This window comes from Seriola dumerili, unplaced genomic scaffold, assembly GCF_002260705.1.
Source record: "Seriola dumerili isolate Sdu_G_001 unplaced genomic scaffold, Sdu_1.0 BDQW01000052.1, whole genome shotgun sequence".
Lineage (NCBI taxonomy): Eukaryota > Metazoa > Chordata > Actinopteri > Carangiformes > Carangidae > Seriola > Seriola dumerili.
In genome coordinates, this window is record NW_019174307.1 from 10258195 (window position 1) to 10277607 (window position 19413).

Here is a 19413-nt window from a genome sequence, read left to right on the forward strand (position 1 = left end):
ATATTTGTAAACTGTGTCTTGACACTAGCAATTCCTTTCTTGTTCAGCTGCAACTGTGCAAGACCAGTCAATTTGGGGTGGTAGGAGCAGAGGCACAAGGGAGGAGGGGCGGAGGACGAAGGGAGAGAATTTGCAGTCTGCGGCTTTGGTCTGGCTGGGAGGAGCTGAGCCCTCCTTGAGATACATACTGCAGCACTGATGATGAAATATCATTTTTAGAATTAATTAGCTTCTGAAGTGATGGCGGGCTGTTAATAATGAAAATAAACTGGCAAATCATTTCAGATTGATTAGCTCAGTACGAGGAGCAGGATATTGAACACTTCTTTAAATTGTCTGTTAATTTCTCTAATTTCTGGCTGTATTTTTTTTCCAAATTTTTAAAGAGTATGATTAAATCCCAGCAGTCTGCTAATGGAAATGCACTGTAGATCTGACTGTACTTAACTTTTGATGAGGTAAGGGATAAAGGAGAAGGGTTTTGCAGTAGCATTTTCCCTTGAATTGATGTTATTTTTTTGTGACATATCTATATTTATTGCTGTGCAGATTTCAAAAGTAACATAAAAAATCTATAGGCATATGAAATACTTTAAACACAGAAGGAATTTACCTGTCCAGTATCTTGGAAGTGTCAGAATGAGTGACTTGTTTTCCAAGATAATTTGAAATAAAATTTCTCCATATGCAGGAATGTTGCTCTCAGCTGCAGTATAACATGACAATAGCCATGGAGAATGCACAACTGTTTGGTGAAAAATATGATCACCTGAATGGTGCAGACACCTGACCTTTTCTCAGTCTCCCTTAACATGTCCCTTCCATACAATCAGTGTGAGAGCGGCGCACAAGAAAGGCCAGTCCATTAAGAGAATATGCTAATTTTGCCATCCGCTCCTAATTGATGCCATTTTACCAAGTAAACAAGACTTCTGTCTACAATGGATGTGTTTCTGCCAGTTAAAAGGAAATTTCAGATCGGCTTTTTCCTGTAATTTTCTCTCCGAGAGCTATTGGTGTGCCATTATTGCAAATTATAAGTCTCTCTTTTTGAAGAGAGGTGCTATGCTTGCTGTGTTTTTTTTTCCTCTCCTTAAAGGCCATCCACTATTTTTTGTCAGTCACTGGAGAATCTTCATTCACGTGAAAAGGTGTCAGTGCCTGACTGTTTGAGCATGATGACAGACACCCAGTAGAAGTGTGAGTGACTGCCTGACACCATAGAGGTTTGTCAATGATGTCAACGGCACTCTGGCAGCTAACACAGTATTGTCCCAGACACTCTACAGGACAGCACCATAATATAGGACGTAGACAGGGCGTGATGTGTTATCTCCACAACCTCTCTCCCATCCTTCAGTCTTTACCACAGGCCATGACTGAAGGTCTGTGAGGATCCTCGATGCGGCGAGTTGCCTAGATTCATCTTCCCTGTCAGCCACGTAATGCTGTATGAGCTTGTTCCTCCATTCAAGTAATGCTGATGAATCTGCTGTCCAGACGCCTCGCGCTCCACTTTGTTGAAACGGGGGGGGATAGACCCATCACAATGTACCTTTGGGTTTGACCATACACAATCATTTCTCCCTTTCTGCCAAATAGTTCTTTAGCAAAGAGGCTATCAAAGTGTGTGTGTGTGTGTGTGTGATGTTATGTGTGTGTGGGGGGGGGGGGAGGGGGGGGGTGGGGGTGGGGGGGGGGGGGTTGCAGCTGCATGGCGATGTTGACTGGCACTCAGTGCTAAGCTGTCTCTCTGAGGAAAGGGCTGTTTAAAAGGCAGGAGCTGGCAGTGGAGCAGACCTCTCAGCTCCCTGTCTAAATACTGCCTCTGTGTGACTGACAGCAAAGCAACAGCACACTGGCATTCTCCTTTCAGCCACTCAGCAACCCTTTAACAGAAACCATGGGATTTAACATAAAACTCAGACCAGAGTGTCACCTAATGCAGCATTGCTGCCTTCACAGGTCTTTAAATTATTTAACATGACAAGCTGTCCTTTTGTTGTTATTGTTGGGCATGTGATATGACCCTGTCAGTTCAAAAAAAGTGCTGTTGTAACATGACTTAATTGGGATGATTTGAATAATCAGGATTTTTCTACCTTGTGTAATTACAAAATCATCCTCCACAGAGTAAAGCGCCATTTTTTTTTTTTTTTTTTTATGTTTCTAATGAGCTAATGAAAACTCTTCCTTTTATACTATGAATTCCTCTCCTTGGAAATGATACAAGCTTCATCTGTGATTTATTGTTATTTGGTTAGAGATTGACCTTTGTAAATTCAATTTTTAGATATATAAAATGTTCTTTTCCCATACAAGGGGACAAACAAGAGTCATCAACAGGCAAAAAGAAGACATTGCAAATGTTGCCAAAGCTTAATAGCACAGAATTAACAATCTACGTTGTTTTGCTGGATTCAATTAGAGGGATATCTTGCTATTTCATGATGCACTTAGGAATGACAAAGCACAGATATAAGTATTGATTTTTTTGTATCCATAACCAGATAAACAATATGTATATGTATGTATTTGCAGGACAAATTGAATCAAAATGCACATATTACATTGACTGGCGGTGGAAGACTGACAGCAATTGAATTTGTCAGTCAAGAATTTAGTTAAAGAGTTAAAGACCTTTGATCTACCAGTGGGCAAAATGATATGACCGTCCTGAGTAAGAGATATTTATGGCATCTTGGCTTTGTTACTGTTGTCTGTTGTCTTGCTTTTTTTTTCTGTGCTCATTTTCACTCAGTTCTGCAGTATGCGTGTCTTCCCCTGTATTTATTTGTGTGTGTGTGTGTATATATATATATATATATATATATATATGTGTGTGTGTGTGTGTGTGGCTGTGCATGTTTATGCGCATGGTGGTGTGTGCCAACAGGTAAATTTCTGTATGTATCTATTCTTTATGCTGGTACATATATGTGTGTGCATGCAGTAGAAGTGTATGTGGCCATGTGCATGTGTGGTAGGGCAAGTGTGAAGGAGATTGTCTCCAAGTGGCAGAGAGGTAGCAGAGAGAACGATAGCTATGTTTGTGGATTAATAACTATTAATTCTCCTTTTGACTGTAATTGATGCTTAAATCTCCACTCCCCTCCTCCTCTCGGCAGACCTCTTGTCCCCCCGTCAATTCTGTCCTTCTAATAAGGGCATTATTCCAAGGGATTTCATGCATTCTGATAAATCAAATTAGAAGGCCAGTGACTTAGATAGATTGCAGCGAGTAATTAGAGAATCCTCAATGCCTTGCTTGCTGCCACTCATTTACAAGAGTCTGTTATCTACCTATCTGTGCGCAGCATGAGGCGATGTGGGTCTGCATCACTTTTCCCTCTTAAAATTCCTTCCTTATGTCACTGGAGAGACAGATCCCAGACCATATCTTGTCACCCAGGCTAGCACAGCGCACAACGGACAGCGCAGTGGGACAGCCATTAATTGGAGCAACTTGGGTTGGTAAGTACCCACGTGTGTGTCAGTGACATGCAAGAACAAGGAGATGGGCTGACACATGGAGACAGGGGACACCCTGGGCTGGGCCCCCCACCCCATCCCCCCACCCCCTTCACCCCACATACACACACACATATACAGACGCACCTTCACAGGCCCCCCTCCTTTGCCCCTCGCACTCTCTCCTTGCCCTCTGGAAACAACACCATGTTCTTGATACCGAGTCAGTGGTCACTATCCATGTCAGCGGAGCAGCCTTGTTCACATGCCATAAATGTTGTGTGTGCGTGTGTGAAAGTGTGAGAGTGTGTGTGTACCTGTTTGTAAAATGAATAGAGTATGTGGTTTGGATGATTAAATATGATTTCCAGCTGAGTAGAGCTACTGTTTTTTAAAAAATAAAATAGAATAAATAATAATAATAAAGGAGTTTTATTCGAAGTTACCTGTGAAAAGTAACAGCTTAACTGGAGTACTGCACTTAAGTACAAAATTGGGTATATTTATTTGAGTATTTCCATTTCATTCTATTTTATACATAGGGAAATATTTTCACTCCACTACATTTATTTGAGAGCTAGAGTTACAAGTTGCTTTGCAGAGACTTTACATACAAAACACATAATGAGCTTAGGAGATTTGACGCACAGTTATATGTTAAACTGCACAACAGTATAGAATCGCTAGAATTAGCTCCACCTCCCCCGGCTACAACTGTAAGATGCTACTGATGCATCCAGTAGTATTTTGTATAGTAGTATATAGTATAACACTCACATGGACCATTTTCGGCCTTATGAGTACTTCTGTTTTTGATACTTTATATAATAATAATACATACATACATATTTTCAGTGCAGGACTTTTCATGGACTTGTAATGGTGTGTTTTCATAGTGTGATATTGCTACTGTTACTTTAGTAAAAGATCTGAATGCGTTTTCCGTATCCATTTGAAATTAAAATAAACTATTTGTCAAACCAAAAGGAGAAATCGCTCAATAGAGAGGACCATCTGTGTACCTTACAATCATCTTAAAGTCCAAAGTCCTGACAGCTGCACTCCCTCCTGATCTACCGAATCCCCTCTCTGGCATTTTTCTTCCTTTCTATTCCACTTCCCCTGCACCCTTATCACAAAGCAGTCTGACAGAGTTCACTTTTCTCCTTTAAGAGGATGAATGAAGATAAAAAGCAAAGCAAAATGGAGCACGAGAGGCATCACTTGCTTTGATTCATGATGGCTGGGAGTTTGCTGCTTCTCTGCAGCCTGCCTGCTTGGCTGTCTGCCTGCCTGCTCGCCTGCCCGTCTGCTGCTTCCCAGGCACTCTAATGGAGAGCCGCAGTCTTCTCACAGTGACACCGTCAAGCCATCAGGAATGGCTGATTATGGTACTAAATATTGATCTCTGCCTCACATGTGTCAAAATTCCCCCCACCCTTTAATTAGAATTTCCCCTCCGCGCCATACAGGAACTAACTGAATATATTACAGGACTTCATGAGGAGGAGGGGAGTGCAGCTAGTGGGGCATAATTGTGACCTCTTGTCTTGCCTCTTCCCTCTTGAGTTTTGAGATGACTCCCAACTGTCTGTCTAATGCTCCCAGCCTCTGTGATAATCAGACTTATTTTCCTCATCTTATCACTGGATGATCGGCCTGGCTTTCCTGTTCTCTGCTCCCCTCTCCCCTCTGTCTTGTCCTTCCTTTCACACCTCCTCCATCTTACTGTCTTTACCTTGTCCTGTCCAGCTTATTGTCAGAGAAAGCTGTCTTGAAACACAGTTACGTTTAGATTATGTTTGGCTTTGGTAAAAGACTACAGAAAAAAACATAACACCTTTTATACTGTGTTTAAATAAAAAAAAAATTAAATAAAATTTAAGAGTGTTCCACCGATTTAGGATTACACTTCTGTAACACTGTCAGACTCATGATGCAGCAGAATCAGAGACATTGTTTTTTAATGGATGGTGCCTACGTTACCCACAATACAACTTGACTGCTGACAGTTCTGTTTGAAATTTGGGCTGAATTACGCTAGTAGCAGCTAATGTAGCTCGAGCTGCTAGCCTCAAGCAGAGATGAGGAGTGGGCTGCAGAGATTTGGTAGGCTCACTAATTTCTAACTCCACACCCCCGGATTTCTTTTTCCCCTTTCAAACTTGTAGTCGTTAGACCCGTCCTATGCTGTCTCAAGTGACATCACTTGAGGAAGTTTAGCATATTTTTGCGCATCTCTCTCCAGACACACAGAAGACTTTATACAACTGTTTTCATATACAGTACGCAGTAGTACTCCTCAAGACCTGTAAACAGACAAGACAGGTTAGCACATAGGTCATCTGTGCAAGCAGCTTATTGAGACCCGCAGTTACATTTTATTGTTAGGCGACCTCCAGCGGCCATAGGAATAAAGATGAGCGCATAGGAGGAAGTTGGAGTACACACAGTAACAAAGTCAGAGTTAGGAGGAATGGATTGACAAAACACAGGACTTTCACACAGGAGACCGCTCTCAGTTTCCTGTGTGAAACCAATAATCATAATAGTTTTTTTTATTTTTTTTTATCTGTGACCAATCCACAACATCATAAAGTTGCCCTGAAAGAAAAGCCATCACATTGTGAGTGCCACAGCAAAACAGTGATCATGCACTGTTAGTAGATACCAGATTTTTTTTTAAATGTCTTCTCTGGCAGGATTCATCATTTATATTTCTCCACTCTCTGTACTCTTACACACTTTTACTGTTGAATATTAAATCTATTATTCACAGCAGGTGGGCTCAGTTGTCACCTCTTCCCAGATTTCAGAGCACTAACATGCTACCTTCTTTCCTAACCCTCTCCAGCTCTTAATCCATCTCCCCCCCCCCTTTCTCCCTGCCCTCCACCCCTCCTCTCATCTCTCTCTCCCCCTCTCATACTTTGGATAGGAGGCACTGGTCGTTATTATAGGACGCTGGCAGGCTTGCCGTCAGTTGCATTCTGGCGAGAGTCAAGTGACACAAGGTGCCTTTTTCTATTTGTTTGTTTCATGCTACACTGCACCAGCCACTGACCTGTGCTAGCCATGTCGTGCAAGAGGGACTCAGGTTCATCCAATCAAACACTGGCTGAAAATTAACACTGATCTTTCCATTCCTGAAGAGGAACTGTGGCAAAAGGCAATTTCATGACCATAGTATGGACTCTGATTCTTTTTTTTTTTTTTTTTTTTTTACACTTTTTTTTATTAATTGTTATATGTTTTTCTTCTCCTTACATTTTATGATTAAAATGTATAAATCGAAGCGATCAGGTCTGTGTTACAGGGTTTCAATCGTTTGCTCTCATACTGTTCACAACTGAAAATTATTTTCACTCAAAACCTAATTTTTGAGTCTCAGCCTTGAAATATGATTTTCTGATATTGCTGATTTTTTTTTTTTCACAGTGAATTCAATCTGATCCCCTTCAATTCAGTACATGCAATATTCATAGTTGATCCATTGACTGCAATTCAAGCAGGAACTATTTGAAGAGGGAAAGTTCATGTGCATTTTTGATGGATTGTGCATGTCTTCCCCTACTCTATATGGATAGAGAGCTTGTTTGAAGGTCAGTGATTCTCTTCAGTCAGAGTCTTCCCTCCACACTCCTTTTTTTGGAGGAGGGAAAATATCTCCAGTCTTCACTCCATATTTTTCAAGTGCTTCTAGGATGACTAGGTTGGGTGACCTTGAATCCTGGTAGAGATGAATCTCTTTGAGCCTCCACTCTGTCCTTTTTCTCAGAGAACTCTGTCATGAAGAAAGACGACGACCTTCTCCCATAAGCCTTTTCATGTAAAATATCCACTTTTCCCAGCGCCCAACCTTTCATGTCTTTGATATTTTATGTTTTTCACCGTATGTGTGTTGAAGTACCTTTTTTCTTTAATGTACTGTAATACTCGCATTGCATTTGATTCATTCCTCTATTGTCTGACAAATTTAAAATTCTGTTTTCAATTAATTCCTTTTCCCCTAATCAATATCCAGAAATTTGGTCATTTCTGTGTGTGCATGCCTTTGTGTTGACATGTAGGAAGAAGGGGTTGAACAAGGGTTGAGTGGATCTTGAGAGCTGGCAGGTGCATTATTGCAGCCGGCTCTGCCGAGCTTGACATGTGTGTGTTCCTAATCTCCCAGTGATATGACAAAGCTGTATGAGAGCCTGGGCTGGATCTCTTCTGTCTGTTGTGACACAGTCACACCGTCACCCCCTCCCCCCTTCTCTTTTGTCCAACACACACACACACACACACACACACACACATACACACACACACACACACCATATTCCCCTCTTGACCCTTCAAGAATCCACCACTCTACTATCTACTGGCACCCTCTCGCTGTACATGTGTACTTACGTATATGTGCAATGGCAGATTTGTAAAACCAAGCATCTATTTGTGTTGTCGGCACACTCCTTTACTGTATGTATCCATGCACACACAAATCCAATGCAAACAAGACTAGACATCCTGTAGGAGCAGCCAAGTTTGAGTGCATTGCAGGCTTGTTTGTTAGTCAGCGCTGGGAAGATTGAGGTAAAAGATGTGGTGAAGTTGTTGAATTGTTTGACCTGAACTTGTTGGAAAAGTCACATTAAACAAATCTGTTTGCCTATTTTGCAAGTTGATTTGACCGCGTCTGAGATTCAGCTCGGAAGCAAAAATACCCTGATGGGAGGACTTTGGAGCATTTTTCCAAGTCTGCCTTTTCAATGGAGGGGTGACACTACAGAGTTCTTGGGCTTGGCGCCTTTAAGAACTAATTTTCTTGTTGAACTTTCAATCATCCATCAATAGACATATTTTTGCTCTTTATCTCTATCATTGTCCAAATGAAGACCATAGCTGTTGCTATTCCCGAATTCTTCTCAATGAATACTATTCAGGCTCTCTATTTAGAGATCGACAGAAGAGACAAACATGAAGCTGGTGGGGAGAGAGAGACGGGTGAATGGCATGCAGCGTTGTTCCCCCGTTGTGATTGCATGGGGAATCCGCTAGGCTACCAGAGCACCCCTCTACCTGCTTTTTAATCCAGGCTGCAGATGATAGAAGACCACACATACACACACATGATTTGACTCAAAGACATGAGCAGATTACATGTGCATGGGTGTGTTTTATATGTTTCACTTCACATGGAGCAGCGCCACAAACCATAACACAGGATAAGGGCATATTCATGTGGGAACTGAGCCAGTGCATCTGACCATGTTGACATTTTACACACTGACATCGGACGGAGGGATAGTTTGCATCCCTGCATTCAGTCACACTGTCATAGAGGGAGGTGTAAATGGGGGGAGAGAAAACAAAAAGCAGGTGATGGGTAGCATTTTTTTTTTAGACTGTAGGAATTTCAAATGTAGTCATTTTACAAAACAATTCCAGTCTAAGAATAAATGAATGTATATGTTAAGCTGCTGTGATGAAATTATGTAGATGAGACTGTTAGATAAGCAGTGTTGGTGATACCCCCATGCGCGTCATCAAAACTATATTCTTCTCCAATGTGTTTTTACAGTTTGCTCCTCAGTCTCCTCCGGCCTCGCCCCAGAGACCTAATGCATCATTTGAGGCTCATACAATTCATTGCTTCCCAAGCCACTGGCTCCTACCAGTCTGATAGAGGCATTTTTCACCACTTAGAAACACGCACTGTGTGTCCGATCCCTTCCTCCTTAATATGTCCTCTATTACCATCAGGCATTTATGCCTGTTTTTTCTACTTCAGTGACCACTGAGCACCGGCTTCATTAAAACTAATTGAATCGGAAACACGTCTGCCTGAGGAAACATTAACTCTTTCTATAAGGGAAATTTCCGATTTCATTTTGTCAATAAGGTCAAAGGACTGAGCCCATGTGTTCAATACTGATACATGCTGTGCACATAAACTTAAACTGTAGGGCTATTTAATTTGGATAGACAGAGTACTGTCTGTCAGCACTGACTGTACTATTTCAACTGGTTTCTGGTGATTTATATCTGATCATTTGTAAAAAAATCACCTCTTTTTTTCTCCAAATGTATAGATTCCTGCAGAAACCTGGAGAGACCCCTCTCCAACATGATGTCCTGTCAGTTTCATTGCATTATTAATTTCTTGTGGTTAGCATAATTGAGTCTTGGTACAAGCATTGCATTAATGGTTTTTACTGACTGCACTTGAAACAATAATTTGATGGCATCCGTCAGAAATCAATGTGCAATAACAGAGCATACACAGCTGTTTAATATGAAGTAAATATTTATGAGTGATCTGACTGGGCATCAGGTTCAGTCAGTCTTCTTTGAGAGGATCTGTGCGAATGATTAACCTCATTTTACTGGTGCTGTCTGGGCTGGTAATGGCCATTAGAGCTAAGAAGGAGTGAGGCCTTTGATTTTTGGCTCCTCATCATTCACAGCTTGTCGCATCCCTTCATCCTTCATACATGGCTGCTGAATTGATTGTCTGTTTAGTCCTATGAATGATAAAGCTGCTCTGGGCCACAGGCTGAGAGGGACAGACACAGCTCACCATCTATATGCAAGGTGGATTTCTTTTCCTGCCCCGCCACTTGGAAATCAGCTTTTTGCATTATTTATTGGACAATCATCAGCATTTCAATATGGTAAATCAAATAGTCACAGCAATATAACTATAGACAGTCGTATCCAAAGGGCCATCATTCCACTCATTATTCATTCATTTTGTTTAGAGCTATAGTCGGCGGGATTCATAAGTTGTGTAATCAACATGTTTTACTGTGGGCTCACACAGCAGCCCGCCTGAGCAGCAGGAAAGGTAACATGAGAGGAGATGACTCTAAATGTGAGAGTGTGGTCTGAATGCACTGAATGAATGAAAAGCAGCAGAATTATTGAAAAGCAGTACATAACCGAGGGCAGCTGCAGAGACAGGTGGAATGTAACCTGTGTGTGTGTGTGTGTGTGTGTGTGTGTGTGTGTGTGTGTGTGTGTGTGACGACGACCAGCGTGAACTACTCAGAAGAGAGGTGGAATGTAACCTGTGTGTGTGTGACGACGACCAGCGTGAACTACTCAGAAGAGAGGTGGAATGTAACCTGTGTGTGTGTGACGACGACCAGCGTGAACTACTCAGAAGTCAGATAAGTTCTTTGAATCACTTTCATTTTGAAGAAAGATGGCAAATAAAAAGAGATAAGTAAATAAATAAAGAGCATAGTTTGGCATTTTAGTCATACGGATCTATTTCAGGTCTTGCCGACAAGCTTTCTTAAAAGATTCTCACTTATTATCTCAAAATAACATTTAATGCCAAGATAAAACTTCACTGTAATTTACTTTAAGCTTAATTCTATCCAAGTCAGAAAAACTACACAATCTACACTACACACACTAGTTGTACTGTACAGACTCTCGTCACCATGCAGCATCTCAACGTGTATGTTTGGACAAAGTAGCACGGAAGTTTGTAGCGTGTGTATTTTCCATCCTTCCATAATTATTCTCCCACTGTATTCCCCATGTGACTGCTGCTGCACTCTACTCTTTGTTTTTGCAGTTTACAACATATTTTTCCTCCTTCGAAATGTAACTTCAGATTGAGCGGCTGTGAGGTTTCCTCTCCTGATGTCTACCATGTTCTCATGTAGTGCAAAGGTGAAAGGTCAATTGTTCTCCCACCACAGGGATCAGATGAAGCAAAGGTCTATCTAATCTCCCCAACATGGTAATTCACACATTAAACCTACAGACTAAATTTAAATCACAGCCAATGCTGTCAATTTAACAAAATCTTTTTCACCTCCTCCCAGCCAAAAAACAGAAGTGCACTTCCTTATTCAGCTTTGTTGTTGGGGGACTGGGGGGGGCGGGAGCTCCTGTCCATAACTGTTGATGTTAATGATCAGTTCACACGTCTTCCAGCAGACGGTCACCACACTAAACACACCTGCACCTCAAATCCACCAAGCGCCACACACGTGAACCTGTCAGATTACATCACAGAATTAGACAGAAGCGAAGAAATGTGCAGCTGTGCATGCAACACAATCCATGACAGTCACAGCGTGCAGCGTGCATCTAATAGTGGTGCTGTGTGGATGTGAAGGGAGCATTCTCTGAAGCAAAGGGCTCAGGCTTATGATTTGATGCCTCTCTCACCTTGTGTACAAGCGAGTACTGCAGCAGACACACAGGCCTTGTTCTCGGAGGAGGAGGGCCACCTTCACCTGCTGCCTCTGGTTTGTTCTCAGTGCAGGGGCCAAAAGACGAGTCAGAGCAACTGGAAAATGATTTCTTTTCTTTCTTCTAGTCCTACTTACACTGATGTCTAACCTTCCAGTGATGTCAAGTGTGGGGAGGAAATTAAGTCATGGGCTCTTAATGAATTTAGACTCAAAGTCCTCCAGCATATATAATCATGCACAAACACTGACAGAAGTCTTAGCTACATGTGTCATGTTTTATTGTGTCGAGAATAGACATGTTTAAAAGCTAACTGTACTTTGAGTCAATAGAGGGAACTTGTGACATTGTAATGCACCCTTTCAACAGATCTGCTAAATGTCAGCAAACTGGTTCTGAATGTAATCCCGATTTGCCTTGGAATTAGCACTTTACAGTGACGATCTAATTATTTAGACAATTTATTGCCTGCCGCTAATATCTCTCAAAATAAGCTGTTCCCTTCATCTTGATCATGTGATAAATGTGGAATCACTGAGGATAAGTCCCAGACATGCCTCAGAGCCTGGCGTCACTTCTCCCTTCTGACAGACAAAAGCAAAGGCTTTGTGACAAGCGGCGCTGCTTCACTTCGCGCAGGCCAGTCACTGCCGTTTTATATACGTTTCCAAATGACTTTCATTCCCGCAAGTACGGACTATAACATGCAGATGTGATGCGATGCGCAGCAACAGCTGAAAGTAGCTTGAATCGTCGTTGTATAGGTGCAAACAGTAAACGGGATGAAGGGATCTGCAGCAGGACTCTTTTTACCTGACTGTAACCTGTGTGATTCAGTGGCCGGTAGAGCGGGAGCAGAAGCTGCAGGAAATCAGAGGCGGTGGAGGCTGGAGTTCCCGGTTGGGGGGGGGGTTGACGGTTACAACATGCTTACTATTAAACTACAATAAAACAAACTAGGTTACTTTGTCTTCTCATCAAACGCCGACTCCGGTAAAAAAAAAAAAAAAAACTAAAATGTGCAACTGTAGAGAAAAATGTGCCATCCTCATTTTGTTTCTTGCTTGAAAATTCAAAATTACAGACAAACGCAATAATATGAAGCTGTGCTACCTGAGCCCAGGCAGCTCTCACTCTTCACAACAAATGTGCTCTCTTCAGCTGCGCACTGACTGCGTCTTCTGCTGCTTTGGGGCGGCAGGTTGCAGCTATTCGGCCTTTCTCATTTCGGAGAAGTGTAAAATAGTTGAGTTGTGGTGTTGTGCTCTGACTTGTCGGCGGAGTGAAAAGCAGCTCAGGTTAACAGTGCGTTTACATAATGAAGGCAAATGAAGCGGTTCGAAAAGAGCGCAGTGGCTAATGATCTCATGTAGAAATTGAAATATTATAAAAGTGGATATTACATGTTTATACCTTTTTTATTTTTATTTATTTATTTTTTTACTAACAAGGAAAGTCTATCCAGAAAGACGACATTTAGCTTTTATTCGCATCATGAACATCCAGGGGGAAACTCTGATTTATAAAAATCCGATGTTCACTTTTAAATGATCGTTCAAAAAAATTCTAGTCCGTGTGGGATCCAAACGAAAAATGAAGATTCCTATATTTAATCCGTTGTAACCTTTTCATTTGCCAAATGCAAATAGACGTTAGAAAATGAAAAGAGGTGTTAACAGCCAGGGATGGACTAATAAAAGCGTATTTTTTTCTTTTTCACAGTGTTGATATATTAGAAATATAGACACGCATATAGGGGAAAACTTTTAGTTGTTCAGTGTATTAAAATGTCATTTTGATGACTGAAATATTCACCTAGTATATGTTTAAATAAAACGGTTGAAAACGTCAAATAATAAAAACGTGCATTTAGAAAGTAACTTTTTTTGTCTGAACAAAATAGAGATTTCAAATTTAGAATAAACATGAGTAGGCCTTCCCATTATTTGCGACATATTTATAGTCTTTAAAGGTGATAACTTACTTTTGTCATTTGAACTAAATGGCTCTCTGTAATTTCACACTTAGTTAAAGTAAATTACCATTAGAAAATGACGTATTGTTATTAAAATGTTAGGTTTTGCGCACAGGCCTGTAAGCGATGACAGGAAATTAAAGTCATTAGTTCCAACTCGTAAATAATATTTTCTCTCGGGCTAGAGCAGCTTATTTCAATCAGATGGGTCTAAATTTAAAGAATAAAATCATTTCAGAGAAATTATTTAGCAAAGAATTGATTTAAAAGTTTTATTTGTAAACATTAAATATTTCTTTCTCTCTAAAGTTTTTGAATTCGGCACCAAATGCGTTTACAGAAGGTGTTAAGTACATCATGATGTCAAAGATGTGGGCCTAAGATCACACACTCATGAACCTCTTGATATAAGATGGAGCTTTTTTTTCCATTTCCAAACGTGTTAAAAATCATAACTACCTAGACGTTTATAAGACATAAAACATAGACAACGTGCTCAGCATGAACTTGGATGGTTTGAAATCGTTTAAATTGCACCATGCTTAGTGTAGCTCTTGGCAATAGAAATAATAAATATATAGAAACGTTTATATTCAACAGCAACAATACTTACAGCACATACAAACAAGGAATGTCTGACAGTTTTACAAACACCATGGGTCCCTCATTTTCTATACAGATGAGATATTTTTCCACATATGCGTTATACATAAAAGGAGTGCCATAACTACGAATCTGTATCAAATCTAGCAGACTACATAGTGTCCGGTATATATTATATATAGACATCACCTCAGCAAGTGCCTATAAAAGAAAAGAAAAAGAAAAAAAGAAAAGTAAACTAGAACATGCGTTGTCTTTTCTGGATACTTTTGGGATCCTGTCAGAAACACATAGGCACGAGTCAGAAAAGAAGAGAAAATTAAATCTTTTTCATTATAACAAACTTTGTACACGTTATAAACCGATGCATTGGAGGCATCACATAATCTATCATAATATACAGTGTGTGTGTGTGTGTGTGTGTGGGTGTATGTGTGTGTGGGTGTGTGCGAGTGTGGTCATATTTATATATATATATACATGTATATATATATAATATGAATGGGATATATTACATCTGAGTATGCTGAATCAGTAGAGCCGATGTTAAATAAACAGTAAGTGATTGCAAAACCGGATTAACTCTGTTGACAATTTGTCCACTGGAGAGAAATTCCCAGCGATGATTCACTCGTTTGGCACTCAAAAAAAAAAAAAAAAAAAATCGGAGAATTAAAAGGCCTACACAGCAATCACACGTTCTGTCTCTTATCCTCCTGTTTATCTTTTTTTTTCATGAATCATAATAGGGTACTGTTGTTCTATTAGCCTACGGAGCTGGAAAATATTCGGAAATAATGACGTTAAAAATCTGTCAAGTCTGACTCAAACAGTCTTTTTGGAAGTTCTTTGAGGTCTCGCCATGGAGTCAGACTCAGAAAGGTAAGGTGTCGAGGAAAAGTTTGTCAATTATTGCTGGCGGAGGGACTAGATCTTCTAGTTTTAGGTAAAAGATACGCTGCAGACCTTGGGTACATAGTGTGCGCAGTTCAGGGAGCTTTCCCAAGAGTTTTGACAAGTAGTTGGGACGATTCAATCCTCCGCCATTGAATGTCACTTGATCTTTGAGGCAGTTGACTATCTTGTTTTGAAGGTCTTCCACTCTTTTGGGTTCCTTGAGCCCGTGTCGTTCTGAAATATAAGAAAGAAATGAGATAGAGGAATTATTTTTCGATGCATGGGCTCTGTCGGTTTTGCATGCATTGTAACGCGGAGTTTGCAGAGGAGCAGCCGCCTTTACGCACCTGTTACCATGGCCAGAGCCGCGATGCAGGAGAAAGCTGAGATGTCTATGTTCATGCTCTGCAAGTTCGAGGAAAACTCCACGATAGCGTCCACCCACTCGCCAAATCCGCGGACGCACTGTAGCCTGTGTAACACCACTCCATTACAAAAAATAAGTTTGCCTTCCACTGGGTTGGACCTGCAATTAATAAGAAAATGCCATTAATTGCGCCTGGGAATAAATGGGAATTTAAGAGCCATCTAATTATTGAGCAGCTAATAAAACACAAAGCAATGAAGCTTGAAGGAGGAGCTGATAAAGCCCAGATTGTTTTGTTGTAATAGTTACGCAGCTTACCTGTACGCCAGCCGCAGGACAAAAAGTTCAAGGAAGGCGGATTCAAAGAGGAGATCTTGATCTTGCTTCGGTAGATCAGAAAAGCCAGGGATCTTCTCCGCCCAGCCCCGGATGATCTCCATGGAGCCCGTCAGGAGATCATAGAACTGCTGGATGTGCTGAGTGTTGTCTCCAGTCATTTGGTAGTCAGGGTTAGCCTGGAACTGGAATTTAATTTAAACAGCGCCTTAATGAGGTCCTTTAAAATATATAATCCGTGAAATTGCAAATGCGCATTTCCAAGAGAGAGAGAAAGAGAGAGAGAGGGTGATTTTTTTACTGTTAAATTCATGTCTTCTTTTTATTAAGTTCTCTATTTCACTGCAATTTACTCAGGAAAAAAAAAACTATGCCACATTAAAAGCCTGACAAAGTTAGGAATTCAGCGACGTATTAAAAACTTTCAAAGCAATAAATTGTTGCCTAAAAGCAGGAGTAAATTAAATAGCTCGTCAATCTTGTTGTTCTCTCTGCTTTCAACTAAAGTAATAGTTACTGTCCTTTTTTCCTTTTAAGTATTGTGTGTGTGTGTGTGTGTGTGTGTGTATGTTTAATTTTAGGATTGTGGTACTTTACTTACTCTCGAGTAGTCCAAAGCAGACATGGAGGGGTTGGAGTCCACATGGGCCCTAACAAGTGCGCTTATGAGGCTCACCGGCGGCGAGGGTGGGGAAGGCTCCTGGGGACTTTTGGGTTTGGATGGTAGACGTCCTCTCCGACCTTTGAGATTATCCGTTCGGACAACTACGTTAGGAGAAATATATGACACATGTAAGTCAACAATATATCACCAATACATACCCTGCTGTGGTGCGTAAATGCTTAAAGATGGATAGGATAACATTCCAACACTCTATTACGCACAGGGGTTTCCCAGTGTATCAGTATGGAAATATAAACTACTAGTCTAAAATAATTGAATGCATGGCCTAAACATACCTTCTCTCACCATTCCGACGACAAGGCACTTCTGGAAACGGCAGAACTGGCAACGATTTCTTCGGCGTTTGTCAACAGGACAGTTTTTATTTGCTAAACACACGTATTTTGCATTTTTCTGGACGGTGCGCTGGGAAAAAAAAGAAACATAATGTCACCCTGTAGGCCTATTTCTAAAAGTTATAAAACATGTAGTACACTGGCTGTGGATTGCTGCGCAACGTGAAAAGAAAAATGAAAAGATGAAAACGATATAATATCTGTCTCATCTCCTGTTTGGGACTCTGCTGTTTGAAGCAACAAGAGGGAATAGAGTGTCAGCAAATACACATTCGTGATCTTTCATATTTGACTTATTCCTTTGAGATCTATGTGTGGATAAGTAGGGTTGTCATATAAAGTTATTCCATGCCTGCATGTTCAGCTTAATGATATTTAGTGTGGCGTGTAGCCTAAATGTTTATTCTGCATCATTATTGTTTTTAAGAAATTGGACAGGAGTTAACACAGGTGCGCAGAGGATAAGGGGCACACAAGCGCATCTTTCATGTGAAAACAGTAATACTGATTCATGATTGCTGTCATGTGAGCCCACCTTGAAAAATCCTTTGCAGCCCTCGCAGGTTCTCACTCCATAATGCTGGCAGGCTGCGTTGTCTCCACATACCGCACACAGACCCTCGTTTGACGGAGATCCTCGGGACGGGGGCGATGGCACTTGGCTGTCCACCAGCTGGTGCCCGTGGCCGAGTTGCAGCGAGTGAGGGAAGGCCAGGCCAGCCTGTTTCCGGATGGCGCTGGGCACCGCAAAGCTCTGGCCGTCCAGGCCGCGGTGCGCGCCCGGGTTGTCATGGTTCATGGAGACGTGCAGCGGCCCGTCGAACCGCATCTGACAGCTGGAAACAGGAGTGCCGGGCGGGGACTGCTTGAAGGAGAAGAGCGAAAGCCTCGACACCGGATTCTTGCGCTGGTCTATCATATGAGACGTGGCCGCAACATAGTTCTGGTGGAAACTGTGGAGGGAGCCAGGGTCCTCCCACATGTGATTGGGCTGAACTTGGAAGTTTGGTGTACTTGGGGCATGAGGCGACGAGGGTTTGAAGTACATAGGCCCAGAGTGAGCCATCATTTCTTCTGACTGAGGGGGCAGGTGGCTCTGCTGATGGTAGTTGTGCATCTGGACGTCCTCCACCTTGATAGAGGACTGCTCTCCAGAGTGGGGCATCTGATACAGACAGGGCGGTTTAACGTCGTAACTGGTGTTATAGTTGTCCATGAATGTACTGAAACTCGGGAGAGAAGTAGTAGCTGTGATCTCAGTGTTGGTCAAGTCCATGCTAAACTTCACAAACTCAGGTGTTAAGAAGTCGCAGCTGTATTCTCCTGCGGTGTGGTAGCTGTAGCTCTGGGAAGCAGGACTAGCTCCTTGAGGTGATGATCCATACTGAGCCTGAACGCAGGGCATGGCTGAAAACCAAACCGGCAAAAAAACAGAATCAGGATTTCTCCAGTAAATGTTCAAACTGTCAATAAAGTTAAATGTCATTTTACTCTCAACAAAATAACTTATTAGCAGTACTTCACATTAATGAGTCATTTCAAAATAAAATAACACTGATTTGTAAATAATTTTCTATATCATACCTCAAGTCTTCTGACAGTTTTTCGGTGACACTTGAAATGGGTAATGTCAGGAGTTGTATGGGTGTCAGGTTTCAAAAAGGCGGCTCTGTTCTGGATCGTCCCCTAATAAAACACACAACTGACATTTACTAGATGATAAAATAAAACAATATCTGAAAAAAAATGTCCAGATAAAGTCAGAATCAACCTGGACAATTGCGCACAAACTATAACCAGTTTCCTATTACGCACAGCATTTTGGAAAATTTCGTAAATATGTTTAATGGATACCGACAAACTACGTGCATATATATATTTAACAACATAAGTCCTCTTTTTCTTTTGTTAATATAGAGTGTGGAATTGTTCAGGATGAACAGACCAACTTCGCGCACTGGACATTTCGAACAACTTGTCTGGTAAAACAGCACGTTGAAAATTCTCGTGAAATATCGGTCACTTCCACAGATGTGAACAGTCCGAGTCAGACTCAGTTTTGTTGTAAATTCTATTTAAGTTGGAAAAAATGAGTGAAAGAAAAGATTCAAACAGCTCGGGGAAGTCGGTGCAAGTGAAGCGCAGACACGGATTATGCTGCAAAAAGAAAAGCGATGAGTGAATCTTACCTCTTTCACATCAGGATCGTGGCTTTCAATCCATGCGATAAGCATGCAGGGGGTCTTCATCAATTTCGGTAAAAGCTCCAAATCATGAGCGTCGGTACCCAACAATGCCAGGCAAGGCAAACCGTGTGACTCCGCGCACTGACAGCGACACAAGCTTCGACTACCCAGTCTGGCCAATGTGGCTTTGTTTATGTGAGCTCTGGATACCGTGGCCCACGTGTTTCGCAGTGCGACGTCATCGGCGTCGACAGCGACATGGACCAATCCGCATGGGAACTTTCTCAAGCCCCAATTTTTCTGGCGAGTGTGTTTGGCTTGTGGTATGTGTTCTATGTTGCTTCCCACATGGACATTAG

The 19413-nt window shown here is 41.5% G+C and overlaps 1 protein-coding gene across 1 annotated transcript; it reads right to left on the reverse strand.

Moving 5' to 3' along the window:
- Positions 1-15122: 15122 nt before the first annotated feature.
- On the reverse strand, positions 15123-19089 carry nr4a2 (nuclear receptor subfamily 4 group A member 2). The gene is made up of 8 exons (XM_022740862.1): positions 19058-19089; positions 18453-18554; positions 17404-18275; positions 16809-16938; positions 16450-16613; positions 15831-16033; positions 15493-15671; positions 15123-15379 (listed from the first exon to the last, which is right to left on the reverse strand). The coding sequence occupies exons 3-8, from the start codon at positions 18271-18273 to the stop codon at positions 15123-15125; spliced, it is 1803 nt and encodes a 600-aa protein (XP_022596583.1). The 5' UTR covers positions 18274-18275; positions 18453-18554; positions 19058-19089.
- Positions 19090-19413: the final 324 nt, after the last annotated feature.